Here is a 19,246-nt window from a genome sequence, read left to right as displayed (position 1 = left end):
CGTAAACATAAAACCATGTCTGCATTTGTGATCGGAAAAATGACAAACAACAAGCCCTACTCTACACTGCCCAAAAAACTCGCTTTAAATATAAAAAATAAAAAATATAAAAACTCTTTAAATATAAAAAACGTACTTACAGTGTCTGTGAGTCAGAACAGTCGGCATTAAAAATGTGCAGCCATAAAATGTGCTGCACACATCTGAATCTTTGGGTTGAAGCGTTCTGGAACAGTGTTGTAAATACAACTTAACCACTGATTTCTAGTCGTGTCCATTTTTGGAAGGCCAAACAAAGTAGTTTCGCTTTCACAACGAAACACAGCGTCACACACGGTGGCCTACAGTGAGCAGAGGCCGGGGGCTAGCGTGAGGAACGGCCAGCTATCCAGTGCGTTGTGATTGGCCGAATTCCTCAAGCGTGTGACGGAAATGTTATGTCCCTTATCATATTGTGATGCCTGCGGCAACCACATGTGACGACCATGCTGGACTCCGCTTCGTCCATGGTGAAAGCCGATCCGGTGATCCACAGCGCGAAGTTGTTGTATTTCCTCAGCAACCAGCACGGATCAGCTCCAGGCATGACGAAGCAGATATCGTCCTCTTTTGGAAGACCAAACAAAGTAGTTTCGCTTTCACAACGAAACACACAGTGCCTGTGCCAAAAAAAAGACATGGCGGTGGCAACAACAATACTACAGCGAGAATAAAAGTTACGCCTTCTTTCTTTGCTTGAACATTTGGGCAGCGTTATGCAAATCTTCCCACATCCTGACGTAAACATGTGGGGGCTGTTAGAACGAGCCGTTTTAGGTAGGCATGGCTGACTCTTAACTTTGATAAAGAATATCTCTTTGGATTTGAGACTTTAGTCTTTGCAACTTTACAGATCTTCTTTATGCACCAAGAGCTTGTAACACTTCAAAGAGAAAGGAAAAATTGAAATCGAATCATATGACCCCTTTAAAATCTAAGGGAAACAATCTGAGGGGTCTCAATAAAGAAAAACAAGCATTACATTTACAAAAAAAAAGCACTGTTAATGTTTTTACCTCGAGTTGAAGTATTGATTTGTCACCTCATGGAGCTGGATTTATGACAGGAAAGCCATAAAAACACACATGCTATAAGATATACTCACAGAAATGGACCAATAGCTGTTTGTGCTGTTTAAGAGCCCATTCGAAATTGCTTTTTGTCAGCACTAGAACATCTTTGTCCTCGATGATCGCATCAGAATCAATCTCCGCCAGAGCTTCGCATAAATACATGCACACGCTCAGGCAGAGCGTAATGTACACCTTCATACTGCCTTCAGACACTGGAACAGACTCTCCGACCTTTGAGTGTGTGTGAAAGGCGTGTGTGGAGTGTACAGGTGATATCAGTGTGTACTTTGGCAATGGACCGTTTACAGCCAATACGAAGAGAGATAAAAGTCGAATAGTCTGAGGGTGACTTGGAGAACAATAGCTTCTTGTTCTTTGTGCACAAATCTCTGTAGTCCACACAGCAAAGGTGCAGCTTGAACTCCATTAACACTGTTTCCATGGCATTAACACACATTAGTGACCTAGACAAATCTGTAATAAGAGGTCGCTGTTTATTAAATCTTTGTGCGAGAATGAGTCTGGCATGGCATTAAAGCCTTTCTGTGTGAAACATAAGGGTGTGACGGATTTGGTGAGCCTGCTGTACATGTCTGGTGTGGTTCACATCAGACGAAAATACTTTTTAGGATATAAAACAGAGGAGGTTAGACAACACAGTAAATTTGGATAACATTAAAGACATTTTGTGTAAAATATTGTGGGGTAATGGATTCCGGTAACCTGTAATGCTGCCTTGGCAGATTTGGTGACCCTGCTGTTCGTCTGTTACTGTTCACATCAGACCAAAATGAACAAACAACACATCACTTCTAACCACAGAACTTATTTTACTCCAAAATCTAAATCCTATATTCTAAAACATCCATAGTGGGTTATTAAGATAAACCAGGCTAATATTGTAGTAGTATTTCAAACTAAACAGCTTGATTTGTCATACTTGCCAGATTAGCATTTAAATACTACTTTAATGAAATAGCAAATTTTGTTAAATGTTTTCAGTATATCTACATATTTTATTAAGGATTCATTTATCGAATTAGATTTGAGGAAATGCATCCAACATCAGTTTTCTTTAAAGTTGTCATAATTTCTCAGGTTTCTTTTGTTATAATGTTGCAGCTAGTGGATAGTTCCAGAAAGGCCAAATAATAGTACTTACTTTTGTTTAGTTATTTACAGAACAGCTGTGCATGTTAACGTTTAGATATACTGCTTCACTGGCAGTAATATGATTTAAAAGGAATAATGTGGTAAAAACCAACTACAGCTGTATTAAACAAGTTCTTCAGTATCTCACATTGTGTCTTCAGCAGAGGTCACATATATACAGACTGTAGAAGAGGTCATTAAACAACATGCACCAGTTTTGCTGAACTTTTTTTCCAACTTTGCATAGACTTGAAATGAGGCTTGACATTAATGCTCACTGTACATTAATATGTACAAAAATATAGGGAAAAAAGCCTATGAAACAATTCTGCTAGATTAAAAAAATAATAATAATCTGACCCACCTCACAATACAATGTTAACAATAGAATATTTTAGGAAACTTTATTTTCCACATTTGACCTTAAGTCATTTTTCAGTATGTTCAAAAACAAAAGCAGGTGCTTTTATCTCTACATATTTTGCAGCATTACTCAATAACTCAGCCATTGTACTTAACAGCCCTGAGATCATAACACTGGCATCATTTTAATTACCCAGTCCAACAACAACAACACCAAAACAAGACAAAGTGCAATCTCGGCCTTTGACTAGTACAACAGATTCAGAGTTGCTTTATATTTTCATTGCAAACATGTACTTGGAAATAATGCTGTAGTGTGGAATCCCACACCACCTGGAATTCATTGTTGTTCATTTCATTTCATAAATAGGTTAGGATTTTGGATCCTCACTTGTAGATCACCTCTGAGAGAGAGAAATGGCAATTGAAAAAGGTAACAACAGACAAATTCACTCAAGTATCTGCCTTAAAGTAAGTGCATTTCACTGCACTGAGGTCACATGGCTGGTCATATCATCCAAATTATAATCTCATTACTGTGAAAAAATTATTACATTATAATACTTATGCCCATTCTTGATCAGTGCAATTTTTTTTTACTGCAAACAAACAACGTTTTGAGTTTTGATTCTAAAATATACAAACAAAATGTCTCCTAATCTGCTCTTTCAATTAGAATTCAAATCCATGTTCAATCATATCAGTTCCATCTTCATGATCTTAGGAAAAGTGGCAAATTTTGCTGTAGGTAACAGCTGGCTTTTGTTTCATTCTAATGGCCATTAATGGAGTTTTCTCCGAGCATTTAGACCATCTGTGTGGATCTGGCTTCCATCTGTGTCATAAAAACAAAATGTTATTTTATCTCCCAAAATTACACTGATGTGATTGTTCAATGTAATGCTGGCTTCATTTAACCAATCAACATGAAATGACACTCATGAACCATTTTACTTACATAAGTTGGCATAAAGAACGTTAAGAACGTTTGATGATTTAAAATATGCCAGGACTTAATTTCATTCAATGAATTCATCGATTTGGAAAATAAATAAGGCACAATAAAACCAGGAGCATGTATTATACAAGTTATTCAAATGTATTACAAGTAAATGGAGTCCATTTGGATTTCATGTTGATTATAAAACACTACAAAACTATAACACTGACATCATACAGTCTAGTTTATGATGTCAAAAAAGAAAAAACGAAAACCTTAAAATTTGTCAACAATAACAACAAAAAATGTAACTTATTATTTACTATATGAAATACTAGAGAGGATCAGCTAAATTAAAACTCAGACTATCAGAAAACTCAATGTAGGCATGCAATACTGGTCGAACTTCAAAGAAAGTTAAAAAGTTAAATTCAAAACAATCAGCTAAAGAAAAAGCATGACCAAAGAAATACATAATGCAAGCAAACATTAAGACAAGGGCTGCACAATATTTGAAAAACTAACATTGCAATATTTTTTCTGTGATATATATATATATATATATATATAAAAAATAAAATACAGGAATTTTCCCCAGATTCTGTAAATAGCTATATTTAGAAAAAATAAATAATTCTAGAATAAGTGGGGTGATGGGAGAGCATCTGCTTAGAAAAAAAAGCTGGAGATTTGTGTGTGTGAAATTCTTTTAGGACTGCAAGATTTGGAAAAAAACTGAAAAATCTTGGTGTTCATACTTGGATTTACATTTTACAAGAACCAGTAACACCAGTAAAAAAATATTAATTCCCACTGTTTTTGACCAATTCAGTATGACTATATAATAATAATAATAATAATAATGTCTTGATTTTATTGTGATTACTGATTATAATACTGAGGTTGTGATATTGAAATTTTTTTTTAAACAAATGTTGTAATACTGTAAAAAAACTATAAATTAAAAAGTAAAAAAACAAACAAATAAAACATACTTAACTTTTTTACTTATTAGTTTTGTTTTTATCATTATTATTTTAATATATTGTGCAGCCACAATTAAGACGAAAACAATGAACAATGTAAGCGCGTTTCAACTGTCCCTATGAGCTTTCCCAAAAGGGTGTAAATTTACCTAAACCAAAGAGCCATGGTGTTAAAGAATGAAGAGGAGCAGGAGAAGAAACAGGGACAGACAGAAGATGAACTGTGCTAGAGCACAGCATGGAGTTACCTGAAATAGGAAAGAGAGGAGGAAGAAGAAGAAAACACCAGGATGACAAATGCAACATTACAGTGATGGAGCAAAGTGCTTTACACATGACACCAGAGTTGGGCTTCAGCGTGTGAAGTGTGTTATTTGAAATGCTAAAATGGTTCAGGAAGAGAAAACCTCTTTGGAATCAATACCGTTTTGTGCAGCAATTGGAGCATAAATAACACACTTTACCTTTAAACAAAGAGATGATGCTTACCAAGTTTCCACTGTTATTTTCAGGATCAATATCTGCTCACCGTGTGCCAGACCATGCTGGAAAGTTCCAGGTGCTGGGCCAGGAAAAACAGCTCCTTTGCAGGCCTGAGGCTGTCCAGGGAGTTTGGTGCCAGGGCTGAGCCCAGGGAATGGGAGAGCATGCAGGGGGGCAAAGCTCGGTAAGACACCCGGCTGTACTGTGGTGGGGTAGGAGGACGGAAGGAGTGATAGAGAAGGGGTGGGAAGCGCTGGGTTCCCACAGGAGATCTCACCAGCTGCCTGAAATACAAGCAAAGAAAAATTTAAGTATTATTCAGTCCAACTATAAATAAAACCGTTTGAAACATCAGTGCTTCAGACAAATCCAAAGTAATTGACTGAACTTTTTGGGAGAGTGTTAGGTATAATAATATATGCATTATATTGATCAAAAACGACAGTGAAGATATTTATAATGTTTACAATTTATAATGTTACAAAGGACTTTCAATAAATGTAGAACTTTCTATTCATTAAAGAATGTATAAAAAAGTAACACAGATTCCACAAAAATATTAAACAGTTCAACATTTTTCACCAATAATAATAAGAAATGTTTCTTGAGCAGCATATCAGCATATTAGAATGATTTCTGAAGGATCATGTGACACTGAAGACTGGAGTGATGGCTGCTGAAAATTCAGCTTTACATCACAGAAATAAAGTACATTTTATATGTATGTGTGCTGTGTAACACATACACACACACACACACACACACACATTATATATACACATTATCACATTATTACAGATAAGTGGACAAATGTAACTGTGTTTTCAGTTAGTTGACAGTTAGCATGCCACCAAATTTGCCTGATAAGCTAGTATACCCTTAGCAAGTTAAATAACATATTACCAAATTTTCTCAAGTTAACGTTATCAGGATCAGGATATACTTATATACAATAATAAAAAATACATAATATGTATTAATTAATTCATTAATGGCACTACAAAAAAAAAGATACTGTTATACTCAATGTAATATCCCACACTGGACACAAAAATAATGATATTAAATATTTAGGTTTAAGATTTTTATGACACCACAAATCATGTGATGATCCACATCTAATAAGTAACCAATATGTGTCTTGTATTTTTTTAAATGACTTACTGCTGCCATAGAAACAGGGGTGTCGCCCACTGAGGTGGTAGTGAGCAGCCTGGCCACTCCCTGCACCACCGATGGACAGTCACCCTGAGCACCATCTGACGGCGGCGCCACCAGCGTCAGTTTTGGAGCCGCCTTCTCTCCAGCCTGGAGCCACTTTGAATCGGAATCCATAGCAGACTTGGTCCACATAATCTGGATTGGTCCAGCCCCCTCTGCGGTCACCAGACTTCTCTGAGTGCTGGTATGATGGTTCTCAATCTTGTTACCTTCCTTGTGACTCTGATTAGATGGGTGGATGGAGAAGGGGGCAGAGGTTTGTGTGTTTGATGGTGTTTTGGCAGTGGTGCTCAGCGTGGCTTCAGGTTGCATGCTCGCAGGTACACTCAGACGCTTGCGTTTCAGTGCTGGTGGGCCCTGAGTTTCTGGGTTATTCTTACTGTCCTCAGGGGTGGCGCTGAACTGAGCATTCCACAGTGGAAAGAGCAAGGTTTGGAAACAGACTTCCAACTATATTTTTATAAAGAATGCAACATGCAAGACAGTACTCTAAGACTGGGGTTCGTACATTTTTCTGACGTACCTTTTTTAGTTTTGTTGTACCCATTGGCTTCTTTCTTGCCCTGTAAAATGAATAAAAAGGCAATTTATTAACATGACCTTTGGTTAAGTTTAAAGTATTTACCTAGGAGGGTTCCACTTGTTTCATAACAGAGTTATGAATATAATTATAATTGTTAATAATGAATTTTCTTCAGAAGGATTGGTTAAATATCTAGGAAGTGTGTAGTAGTGTAAAATCATTCTTACACAACACCAGTGATATGGCCATGTGCTTTTCGGGTTTCTATAAGCAGAATCCTATTGAGAGCATGACAGAAATTCAGGAAATTGTTAACAACAATTACCCTTTTTATAACCATTTCATACTGTCTTATATACACAAGGTTTCATACCTAATAAGGCTTGAACACTTATGGTTGTTTTTTTATGATCTGATAAGTGATATATATATATTTTTAAGTAATTGGTACTTTTATTCAACAAGAATGTATTAATCAAAAGTGACAGAAAAAGACATTAAACAAATGCTGTTTATTTGAACTTTCCATTCAAGACTTAAACTACTTCAGTCTGTGTGCACTGAATTTATTTAATACACGAGTTTCACAATTTGAGTTGAATTACTGAAATAAATGAACTTTTCCACGACATTCTAATTTATTGAGATGCACCTGTATTAAGCAGCACAGCTGTTTTCAACATTGACCAAAAAAAATTAAATGTTTCTTGAGTACCAAATCAGCATATTAGACTGATCTCTGAAGGATCATGTGATACTGAAGACTGGAATAATGATGCTGAATATTCAGCTTTTAGTGTTTAAGAGCAACAAACATCCACAGAACAAAGGGACATTGTGACAATTACTTATAAATGTTTATTGTAAATTACTTGTCACTTGTAAATTATGAACAACTTAACTAGGTCCTAGAGATTTCACTTACATATCCAAAATTTCAGAGTATTAATGATTTGCTTTATATACCTGGATTGCATCCATCCTTTAGGCCAAAGTGGTTTAATATCAGCCTCTAGGAATCCTTTCAGATACTCTTCCAAACTAGAGCATGCAGGCGACTCCGAGTCATAAATAATCATCTTCAAATTCACAATCTCAAAGAGCAACTCCCTGTAAAAGATGAAAGAGTGAAATTTGTTCATACTGATTATCAGCGCTTACATAATTAAATGATACTTGATTTTATTTACAAGATCTGGTATCCATTAGATTAACAGAGTATTTAATGAGAATGGACACAGAACTTCTAGCAATTCTTTACTAAAAGCGATCAACAGCTTTTAAAAATCCTGCACACACTCAAGAGACCTGACCTGATCTCTTCATTCCATCTAAACCTCTTGCGAGGCCCAAATACTCGTTTTCCACTCCTCTCCTCTTCTTCCTCATCGGAACCATCAATTACCTTCTCTTTCTCAGCCTCGAGTCTTAAAACACAAGAACAAATAAATCAAACCTGAAGTTGCATTCGAATAGCAAACTGCATACACAAAATAATGTTCTTTTTAGCAGCATCATATGACCCCTTTAAGAACATCAGTAAAAGTACAGTGATACAGTGAAAGTGATTGAGGTTTCATGCATTAAAAATGACTGATTACTTGGCAGCTCTGGCTTCAGAGTGAGCTTGGCAGTGATTCTGGAAACGGGTGATCTGATCTGGCATGGACCTGCCAACCGCATTTTCCAGCTTCTTCAGCAGCTCCCGCAGCTGTTCATCCTGATAACACACATGACAAACACATTAAACTTATAGAGACATTAAACTGGATTTCAGTTACACACACATCAGTAAGATTTTTAAATGTTTTTGCCTCTTATGATCACCAAGGTTGCATTTATTTGATCAAAAATACAGTAAAAACAGTAATAGTTCTTACAATTTCAGTCAAACGGTCTGATTTGAATGAAAAATTTAAAAGAACAACTTTTTAAAAAAAATAGAAATCTTTTGTAACATTATAAATGTCTTTGTCACTCATCATCAATGCATCCTTGCTGAACAAAAGTATTAATTTCTTTAAAAAATATATACATTTTAAAATAAATTTGATTAATTATGATTAAAGATAAAGATTTTGGAATAACATGCTCTGATGAATCATGACCAAATAAAAGCAGGAATTAGCAAAATAATAGGGTCAAATTTAAAGGAATAATTTCTTTTACCAGCTAGTTTCAAGTGGGTTTTTGATGGGTTAGGGATGTTTGCTATGCTGAAGTGCCGTGCAGTTTTGTAAGCTCACAGACCTGTTGGAGACTGTGGAGTTTTTTGCCTCTTTTAACCAGAGTGCCTTTGCTGCAGGACATCTGTGATGCCAAGTATGAGAAGATTCTGGATCGTACTTTCCCAATAAGCTGTTTAGAGTTCACCTCCACACTGAACATACAAAGAGACACACAGTGAAAGATATTACAGTACATTGGCTTAAAATATAACCAACATAGAAAAATAATGTGCTCTGCAAAATGTTACCCATTTTATAATGTGTAATGTAACTTACTCTAGAAGAACACTGTTGAGCTCTGAAGACAAAATCTCCATCTTGTTGTGTCCTTCAATTTTCTTGACAGCCTACAGAACAAAATGAGTAGCGTATGAGAATAAGTCACATATTCTTGCAAACACTTGTCTAATCCTCTAAAGCCGTAAGAGCAAACAATACCTCTGAAAGTTCTTTAATGTGTTGCTCTAGTGTAGGTGGCAGACCATCGGGAAGTAATGTGTGGGGTTTCTCATCGACAGACACTACCAGAGCATCTCCGTTATCTTCCAGGCTTGGAGAGCAGACGTTCTGCGGCTCCCCCAAGAGTCCATCTAAGTCAAAGTCTTGCTCTGCTGCTTTGACTGCTTGAAGGAGGTCGTCTGCACTGGCAGAACCAATGAGTGTGAGAAGAGGGTCAGCTGATATGTGCGGTTCTTGAACCTCAGCTTGTATAATGAGACCAGTGTCACTGAGAGCATGCGAATCTCTCTCTCTAACGTTGAACATCTGCAGCTGCTGAAGCTTTTCCTTATGGAACTTCTTCAGCATCTTATCGATACTTAGCGGTTTCTTGTTTTTCTTCTTCTTTGCAGATGATTTGTCTGGTGGGGTGCTGAGATAGAAACCAAAAGAAGGTGAAAAGCAAACAATGAGGGCATTTAAGAAAGAGTCAGTGAAAAGCTTATTCCTAAAGGATGTCGCGAAAAAAATAATGTTTTCTTAACAGTAAACATTGCACTCTCAAACTAAATTAATCTCTGCAGCAGCAAAAACCTCTTCTTGGCTTCCTCCTCATCCTTCTTAGCAAGCATGTCTTCCTCTCTCTTTTTCTTCCCAAATTTCTTGTCTTTTCCTTGCTTAAGCTTTCGTTTCTGAGAAAGGAATCAGACCAAATAAGATATAATAATGTATGCAGACAAATTAGTATGTTCATATATTGAACAATCTTTTGCATAAAGCTGAAGACAGAAGACAGCAGAAACTGTACTGTACACAACAAACTGGCAAAAACTGATGTTTTTGTAAAAAAGGTGGAAGGGACTTTAAATGTGTTTGCACACCTTAGGTTTAAAACCACTGTCCTCAAAAGCATTCTCGTACTCCTCTCCCTCACCAGAAGCTGGCCGGAACTGCAGAGTTCCAGAGTTGATGTAGAAGCCTCCATATCTGGTGGTGAGACAAGCTGGGACGAGCTCATCATACTGCGGCATGCAGTGGCAGCAGAGAAAAAGAAGACTTGAGTAAAACATTCATGTGCTCTATAAAGGGAATAATCTGATAAAAGTGGTTTTATCATCTGGCCTGGACTCACAGCCTCAGAGTTGTCAATGAATGAATCAGATTCATCATAACCAAAGCCCATATCCACCAGGTCCTGTAATCTGTCTTTTTTTCTTTTGGCAGCTCCACCCTAAATAAGAAATTGGTGGCTGTTCATGTATAGCTTAAAAACACACACGCAAATCACAAAATGTTACATATTTACTTTACCTTGTCGAATCATACCATATACAAGTGCAGTGTAATTAAGATCTGGATGTAAATCTGCACTTGCATTTTGACTTCTGAAATGTACTTTGTCTCTATAGCGCTAACAACACTATGATAAACCTAGAAATATAATCTTGGCAAAATTCATACTCACATATTTTGCTTCAAACTTTTTTGCAAGCGCCTCCGGTTCATCTCTCTCCTTGCCCTCCACCACCTCTTCTAATGTTTGTGGTTTCTTTTTTTCAGTGGTTTCCTTAAAATGAGAAAATAAGACCATGATTTTCATAAATACACCAGAATTGGTTTAATCCTGAAGGACTTGCAGCCAAATTGGCCCAAGTACTTGCAAAAAAGCAATTAAAATTATTTTTAACTAAATATTGATAAAATACACATAACGGTTGCTGAATTCACAGCAACATTTTGGCAGGAGTACATATTGTACAGGAGTACAAAAAATACATATTACATATTAAATATCAAATGTCACCACTTTCTATATTTAAACACAGTCACTTTGACACCATTGCTCACACTAATGGATCAAATATAGTAACTTTCCAAGTAAGTGTTTAACCTTTGATTTATTTTCTAAATTCCAAGAATGTTTAGTGATTGAAAAATATTTAATAGAATACTCAAAGCATTTATATTTTGTTCTTGCATACTTCCAAGCAGTGCTGACATTTTAAATGCCTAAAAAAATCATGATTTCCATAACAATGATGAAATTCAGAAAATACATCAATGTCAAAGCTTGTTTACTTTTGCGCTGATCAAATCTGGGTAGCTAAACTCCGGGCAGCATTGTTCATCCGACTCGAAGAGTTTTAATTCCACTCTCGTTGCAGCATGCGCGGGTGGTGGCAGTCCAACCGCTGGCGTCGGCGCAGGTAAACCTTGGTTGACAGCTTGGTCACTGGCATTGGGGACGGTGGGAAGAGGAAAGTGTGCATTGCTTGAGATTGCGGTGAGATGAATTCTTCTTGGAGCGGCCATTGCTCAGACCGATAGCAACACTCCACGATTCTTCCCGAACAGGTGCGCGTTTGGTTGATTAATTATGAACCTGTGAAGCCAATTGAAGTAAGTGTCATTTTCCTTCCTCAAAAGGGAAGTTGGGAGCAAGCAGCACTTCCCAAGCATGCTCCTGGAGGCCTACACTACACAATTTGCATGTCTCGGCTGACAAAACCTGTTCAGGTGTGGAGTAACGACTAAGAAAAATACATAAAGTTTTGGTTGCTGTTTGGTTGACGCAAAACATCAGTACCCAGCAAGCAATAGCCGTCATTTCAACGACAGCCCAAATTTAGCCTCGTTTTAGCCTAGACTCATATTCACCATCTATTAGACGTATATATGTAGTCGTTTAATAGCCGTCTAATTGATGACTAGTCTATAAATGGGTTATGATTAGACGTCTATTAGATTTTCACTGACAGCCCAAATTTAGCCTCGTTTTAGCCTAGACGTCTAGGCTATATTTAGACGTCTAATAGACGTCTTTTAAACGCAAATTTGCTTGCTGGGTAACGACTTAAAATAGAATAATAATAGGCAACCACGTTATAATACAACGTTTGCAGAACTTTTTCTCTTCTTTTAAACTTAATCTGTGCCAACAACGGATTTAGTCTATATTTTTGCACAGTATACGAAACCAGCATATGTTGGTTAGGTGATGCTGGTTTATGCTGGTCCTTTGCTGGTTTATGCTGGTCCTTTTGCTGGTTTATGCTGGTCCTTTGCTGGTTTATGCTGGTCCTTTGCCAGCACATGACCAGCATAAACCAGCAAAAGGACCAGCATAAACCAACAAAAGGACCAGCATTTTTTTTTTTCAAATGATTTTTTAGCTACATAATGAATTAATTTAAGTTAATAAATATTTTTAAATACACACATTTATAACATTTTAGACATTTATAAATACTCATTCATAACATTAAAAAAAACATTTTGTCAGAAACTCAAATTACATATTTTGTTTGGTTGTCTAATGTTTGTTTTCAGAATTGTGGGAGAATAATAGCATAAAAATACATAGGCTAACATATCAGGCATTAGGGTTGAAGCAAAACTCTGCAGGGCTGCGGCTCTCCAGGACCGACGTTCGCCACCCCTGCTATGTAATGTTTATGAACATGTATTATGTAGTTGTGCTAATGTTTTGGTAGGATAGGCCTATAACTTTAAAACTGCGCGTGAGTTATTTTGAAGATATGTAGCACATAAATGGTCAAAACCGAAGTACCTCCTACTGTTTATTTGGCAAACTACTTTAACTATAAAGATATGCTCGTGGGAAAACGGTGGTAAGTGAGGTTCTTAAAACGCAGTGAAAACACATTTTCTATCTATCATATTAGCTTTAAATGATAAAAACGTTAGCACAAATTATTCACGGTTTAAAACATTTTAGAGCGTATGCTTGCTGGGGCGCTAACGGGTTTTCTATGTGTTTTACAAAATGTCTCCTGGAACCGGTTTGAGAACTGACACTACTGCATCTGGAGAAACAGCTAGAAATAAAACATACCACGGATGTGTATCCATGTTATGGTGAATTGTTGATATGCTGTCTTGCATGGCATGTTCTGGTGAAGTCTCCAACAGCCAATCTCTTCATGAAAGCGTTCGGCTGAGCGGTTTCATTCTGTCTCCGCGGCCCTGAATAGCGTAGCCATCGTCACGCCGATAGTCGACTACCCCCCATGAAAAAATCGCTTGAGTTATCATGGCAATGGAGAATTGTCGTTTTCAGATGCAGAGCGCAAATCGGAGCCGGTCTTTATCTCCAATATGGATTGGTCGATGGTTCACCTTGGCGACCACAAGCCTTTCTGTTCGATCTAGTAATGACGATTAATAATAATATTGGTAGCGATACATTTTTACTAGTTATTTCATCATCGATATGGACACCCACAACTATTTCCAAAATCACAGTTCACTGCTCTCATTGGACGGACCACTGCCTAATCCGTGTAGTCGTCATCATCCTGCGCCTGATTTTTCATTAGGAAATGTACTACATTATTTGTTCTGCTACGCTAATCATGTTGTCTCACGTTGTTACTGTGGTTAAGCTCATAGATATGTATATATATCTATGGGTTAAGCTGATGTATACGTAAAGTTGGAGAACAGTAGCCTACAAATAGTCTCTTACTGTAACTATTGAGTTTATATGACATTCTCATTTTCTCATGCCATATCTCTATTATAAATCTCGCGACCAACACGTTATTATGTATTGCTTTTGACCTAACATTAGCTGAATTGTAGGCTACTTTGATTTATGTAATGTCCACAGTACTATCGTGCAATAAGTAACACCATTGCGCTGTCCATGGTACTGAATGGATACTGTCAATTTATGTACTGAAGTTGACAGACATTCACCAGTAAATATTTATGTCTGCCAAATACATTCACTGGAATATATACAGTATTTGTATGGAGTGTTTGAAGTAGTTATGCTCTCTCTCTCTCTCTCTCTCTCTCGATATTCTAGTCAAATAATAATAATACGGCTTGAAGAATATCAAGAACCGTTAATAATAAATTAATACATTTAATCATCAATTACATTTAACACTACATTTAAATGATTAATAATTGATTATTAATTAAAATATTAATCAAAATAATAAATATATTTGTGTCATGGAAAAATAGTTCAATTTATTCTGATTTCGTTCCAGTCCAGAGAAGAAGAAGAAGAAGAAAAAAAACACTTCTGATTTGACATTCATATTAATTAAGGAAACGCTTTCATTTTCAAACCAGCTGTTTGGTTGTAAAAAGTGACCAGTAGATGGTAGCAGATCTCTTAAAACAGAATGGAATGGGTGCTGTTCAAACTTGGGGAGTCGTGTCAGAATACATACGGAATAAAGTCTGTGAAAATGACAGTCACATTAATGAATAACAGAATTTCATTACCGAATAAAATTAGGTACTTTTAAATAGTTTCATTTTTTACTAACATTTTTAGGATAATTCGAAAAAACGATGACTTGTAAAGAGAAACTGACATAGCCTATTGACAGGTTCTAACTTCTAAAATAATTTAATGATTTTAGTTCATGTAATTCTCAAAATTGTAATGTGATTCTTACGCTGGAGTTGTGCCCATTGGACATCATTATTTTAAAAATTATTATTACCGTTATTATTGTTGATTTGTCTTTATGTGTGTATCTTACCGCTGCTTGTATACAGTACAACAAATTGCCCCTCTTGGATAATAAAGATAACATGAACCTGCGGTAATGCTTTGCAACAGATATATGATATCACAGAAAAGTGAGGAGACACTCTCTGAATCTTAATAAGGAATTCATGTGTCTGTGGCCTTCACATGTAGCGCATTGGAATTGAGTCACACTGTATCGATCTCTTTAGACATGTTGCACAGACCAATTTTTAGAGGTATTTTGCTTAATACAGTAACAGCGCAATAGTTCTCAATCCAGCTCTGCACATTTTGAATCTCAAACTATTTTCGTGAAGGGGAGAAACTTTTGTTGTTAGAGAGAGAGTGGATCTGCCAGATGGTAGCACACCTGGTTCATAATCACCACCAACCAGTGGCTGTCTCTCAAATCCTATATGATATGAATCATACGAGATCGGTTTAAAGCGTCTGGCCATTTCACACAGATCGAACAAGCAAATAAAGGCAGATAATTTTACCGACTTTATAACGTTGCTCGGTCTGCTTTTCGTTTCCTCCAGTGGAAATTTCTTAGCCTTCTCTTTAGCTACTTTAAGATTCACCTCACCTTCTTCTCTACGGGCGCTCACCATGGAACGAGCCTCTTATGAATCGAATTTGACAGTCACAAAAGCGTCATAATTGCAGTCTGTCGCATTCCATTCCATGTTAACATATCACAAACTTATTCAAACGTAATTCGGGACGCATATGCTTTCGCTATCTCTCTCTCTCTCTAGCAATTATAAATGAATTTCACGGTGTAGGCTTTTAATGCTAATAAGATCCCCCTCCCCGCTGGCTTGCGAACGAACAGGCCAATCTCACTCACAAACAGGGCGCGAATACCCGTGGTGTGCGAGAGAGACATGTATGGCCTCAGAGAGAGAGGACAGAGGATCAGATTGCATCTCTTTTGTTTAACCAGACTCCTGTTTCAATGAGCTAATGGAGCGGAAGAGATTGGAGCCCCGCGGCTTGAGAAGGCCGACAAAAGCGCCAAATTAAAAAAGGTGTCAATAAATGTGTGAAAGACAATGAGCTAAAATACACACGCTTTATAGGGAGGACAAAGAGGGACAGATGGAAAGTGAGGAGGGGGTTCCGACCAGTGACAGGACCCCTCAGTGTTTCATCAGAGCGCAGAGAGAGTTACAATATTGTCCCGGGATGATTTAAGGCGCTCTGGGACTCAGGTCCCCAAAGTGAATAATTTAGTCCTTTTATTAACTTGAGCAAACATGAGCTGTTTTTAATTAACCAGTTAGATCCGAGCACGGCGGCCAAATGCATTTATCAGTGGGTGGTTTAAGAAGAAGATAAAAGTAAAACAAGTTTGAATTTCAGTATCGAATTTGCTTCAATGAGTTTTGGGCAAGATACTCACTCCCACAGCTGCTTATTGTATTCTTATGCCACATTTTAGTGGGATGAATATGTACAGTATAAGCACATGGTATCATTGCTAAAAAAAGTCTATCAACCATATCATCATCATTTACTGTATAGGCCGATCTTAAGTTTATGGAGGACGCGATGTCTCTGATCACCACTAGGAAGCGCTGTAACTATCATGAGTGTCATCTGCTGAGTAGCCTAATTAAGCAAAAAATTAAGTACATTTAATTAGGCTAGGGTTCCATAAACACAAATATTATTTTAATTGATAGGCTTCTCTAATTATTCTGTCGCACATTTACCACCACCTTTACTTTGTTTAACTGTGTATAACGTCACTGAGAACCATATTTAGGTAGGCTTCTGAGCAAACATCGATGGAGAACAAATGATTGAAAATGTGCTGAAAATATGCTTTTGTATTGTCCTTCATTTCCCCCCTTTTTTTGGTACACGAGATTTGGTACACTGAAAAGGTTTGTAAATAAAAGTTGTAAATAAAACAAAGATCATTAGAGTTACAAAAAATATTTTAGTCTTCCTTCTTAACTTAAATTTCTGAGTGAAAATTGTTTCACCACTATTCATTTATTTGCTTGTTTGTTTCTCAATTTAGTCTAAAGTTAATAAATCTCAAAAGATTTACACAATTTGGGTGCCTCATTGAAAGAACACACAGTAACCTCTAGAAATGACCTGATGCTATGATGAAGATATAAATATATATAGCTTGGTGTCTTAAATAAGGGAGACACCCAAACGTGCAGGTACTCATTGACCAGGATTAGAAGACTGTTTTTGGAGGAGGCCGAGACCAGAAGCACTTTTGGACGACAAGGGTAAGGCCAACAAAGGCTATTCATTAAGCAGTAGAGTTAACCTGCCTCGCCTTAATTAAAACATCCTCGGTAGTTTACAGTGTGGATACTGGGGCGTCTCTGGGGTGTTGGGTTTCCTGCGCTCAGCAGATGGCTGCGCCGGCCGAAAATAATAGTTGACGCTCCTCCTCCCATGCTTCATTGTACCAGATCCGAACAACCGTGAGCCCGCGAGCCACCGGGGGATTAGAACAGCGTGGATAACAAAGAGATATTAACTATTCAGGACCCCCACGAAAGACCGTGGTCAGTGCACATCAAGAACCGGATTGATATCCAGGCGGATGACACGAGTCACATGACGTGTAAGAGATTTGTTTATTTAGAGCAGAGCAGGGGTCCCAGTCAACACGTGAGATCATGCGATGGTTTGTGACCACACCATGAGAATCGTGTGAGCTCATGGTGACATCATTTTGAGATCAAATTGTTGACTGGGGTGTCCAAACTTTTTTAAAAGGAGGCCAGATTCGATGTCGTGGACACACGGGGGGGCCTGATGCATCTCTCTCTCTCTCTCTCTCTCTATATATATATACACATATGTTATCGGTAGCGGTAGCTTGAGTTGTGTTCAGGATGTAAAAATCTGTAAATATTTTAACAACCTCGTTTTTAAAGGTTAAAAACTTAATTATAATCAGGGGCGAATCTAGGGTTTTCATTTTAGGGGGGCTCAGCCCCCAATGAGGGTATATATATGTATATATATATTCAAATGAAAATGGCAACATCTGTGTGTTATGAGGGGTGAACGCAGCGAAAACTTAGGCTACAGTAGATGGGGAACCGATTGCTCCCCCATGATATTTTGTAAACTGTATTTATGACAAAGAACTGCACAGATGCAGATATTATAACAATCTATCGATAAACACACCTTGTCCTCTGTTTCTTGCTCTGCGTCGCCGCGGTCCGCGGATTGAAAAAGAACGCGCTGAAAGACAGGGAGGAGCCGATCGAAGTCTGCCGCCGTTTTCATATGAAATTTAAAGGGGACTGAGGCGATCACGAATTCGTGAACAGTTTATGGAACTAATCGCTATAGCACCCCTAAAAATGGCCCAGCGACGCCCATGATTATAATTTTAAATTATAATATTTAAAATAACTTTGTGTTATGTAGTCTATAAACATTTAATTAGTAAAAATAGAAACGCACAAAACTGCTTATAACAAAATTGTCTGTAATTTGACTTATATTTAATCACTCCCTTAATATAGGCCTATATCTATATATAATACATTTCTATATGAATTTCCTACATTTCTGTCACAATAACAGTTACAGTTAGCTAGTGTTTCTAAAGTAAATCCTTTGTATATGTTGGTGATTTGTGGATTGAAAAGTAACTGGGTTGTTGTCGCATGATGTTTCTCCTGTTTTCCGCGTCAGTGCTGTTGAGAATGTCAGCACTGTTTCATCTGTCTTTAAACTAGTTTAATTCACCGCGACATTTGTGAGTTGAATCGGAGACCTCGAACTCGAACGCTTCTCACCCCAGGTGAAAAAGACGTAGTATTAAATGTATTAAAAATATACTTTAAATTGCACTAAATATACTTAAAGTGGTTCCATTTTAACACAATTTCAATATATTAAATATATTACAAATAGATTAAAATCCAACTTAAACATATCTTGAAATACTCCTAATATACTTAAAGTTGTTTCAAAATAATACATTTAATATGCACTTAGTATAGTATAATTTAAATATAGTAAGTATGTCTGAAAAAGCACAATTTAAATATATTTCTTTTTCACCTGGGACGGAATCTCACAGCGCTGTTTAGTGGTCGCGTTATCGAGACCAGTCAGGCTTGTGCGTTTAGGAATTCTCATGCGCTAAAGAAATGACAGCGCATGTTAGTCTGATTACAGTGGGGGAAATATTTATTTGATCCCCTGCTGATTTTGTAAGTTTGCCCACTTACAGAGAAATGAAGGGTCTGTAATTTTTATGGTAGGTTTATTTTAACGG

General features: G+C 37.1%; 1 protein-coding gene across 1 annotated transcript in view; it reads right to left on the bottom strand.

The window, feature by feature from the left end:
• Positions 1 to 13,689, bottom strand: part of LOC107722945 (ubinuclein-1-like) — a 27,950-nt gene extending 14,261 nt beyond the window's left edge. Inside the window, exons 1-16 of the mRNA XM_016531443.1 lie at positions 13,303 to 13,689; positions 11,526 to 11,829; positions 10,912 to 11,013; positions 10,579 to 10,677; positions 10,328 to 10,468; positions 10,041 to 10,138; positions 9,447 to 9,879; positions 9,285 to 9,355; positions 9,031 to 9,160; positions 8,382 to 8,500; positions 8,094 to 8,207; positions 7,747 to 7,890; positions 7,008 to 7,058; positions 6,781 to 6,820; positions 6,201 to 6,659; positions 5,083 to 5,320 (exon numbers count right to left, since the gene is read on the bottom strand). Of these exons, the coding sequence (XP_016386929.1) occupies positions 5,083 to 5,320; positions 6,201 to 6,659; positions 6,781 to 6,820; positions 7,008 to 7,058; positions 7,747 to 7,890; positions 8,094 to 8,207; positions 8,382 to 8,500; positions 9,031 to 9,160; positions 9,285 to 9,355; positions 9,447 to 9,879; positions 10,041 to 10,138; positions 10,328 to 10,468; positions 10,579 to 10,677; positions 10,912 to 11,013; positions 11,526 to 11,759 (2,473 nt within the window). The 5' untranslated portion in view covers positions 11,760 to 11,829; positions 13,303 to 13,689. The remainder of the gene's footprint in view (positions 1 to 5,082; positions 5,321 to 6,200; positions 6,660 to 6,780; positions 6,821 to 7,007; positions 7,059 to 7,746; positions 7,891 to 8,093; positions 8,208 to 8,381; positions 8,501 to 9,030; positions 9,161 to 9,284; positions 9,356 to 9,446; positions 9,880 to 10,040; positions 10,139 to 10,327; positions 10,469 to 10,578; positions 10,678 to 10,911; positions 11,014 to 11,525; positions 11,830 to 13,302) is intronic.
• Positions 13,690 to 19,246: the final 5,557 nt, after the last annotated feature.

This window comes from Sinocyclocheilus rhinocerous, unplaced genomic scaffold, assembly GCF_001515625.1.
Source record: "Sinocyclocheilus rhinocerous isolate Xijiao unplaced genomic scaffold, SAMN03320098_v1.1 scaffold3, whole genome shotgun sequence".
Taxonomy (NCBI): Eukaryota; Metazoa; Chordata; class Actinopteri; order Cypriniformes; family Cyprinidae; genus Sinocyclocheilus; species Sinocyclocheilus rhinocerous.
The sequence above is the reverse complement of the archived record's forward strand: the minus strand, read 5'-3'. Positions and strand labels throughout refer to the sequence as shown.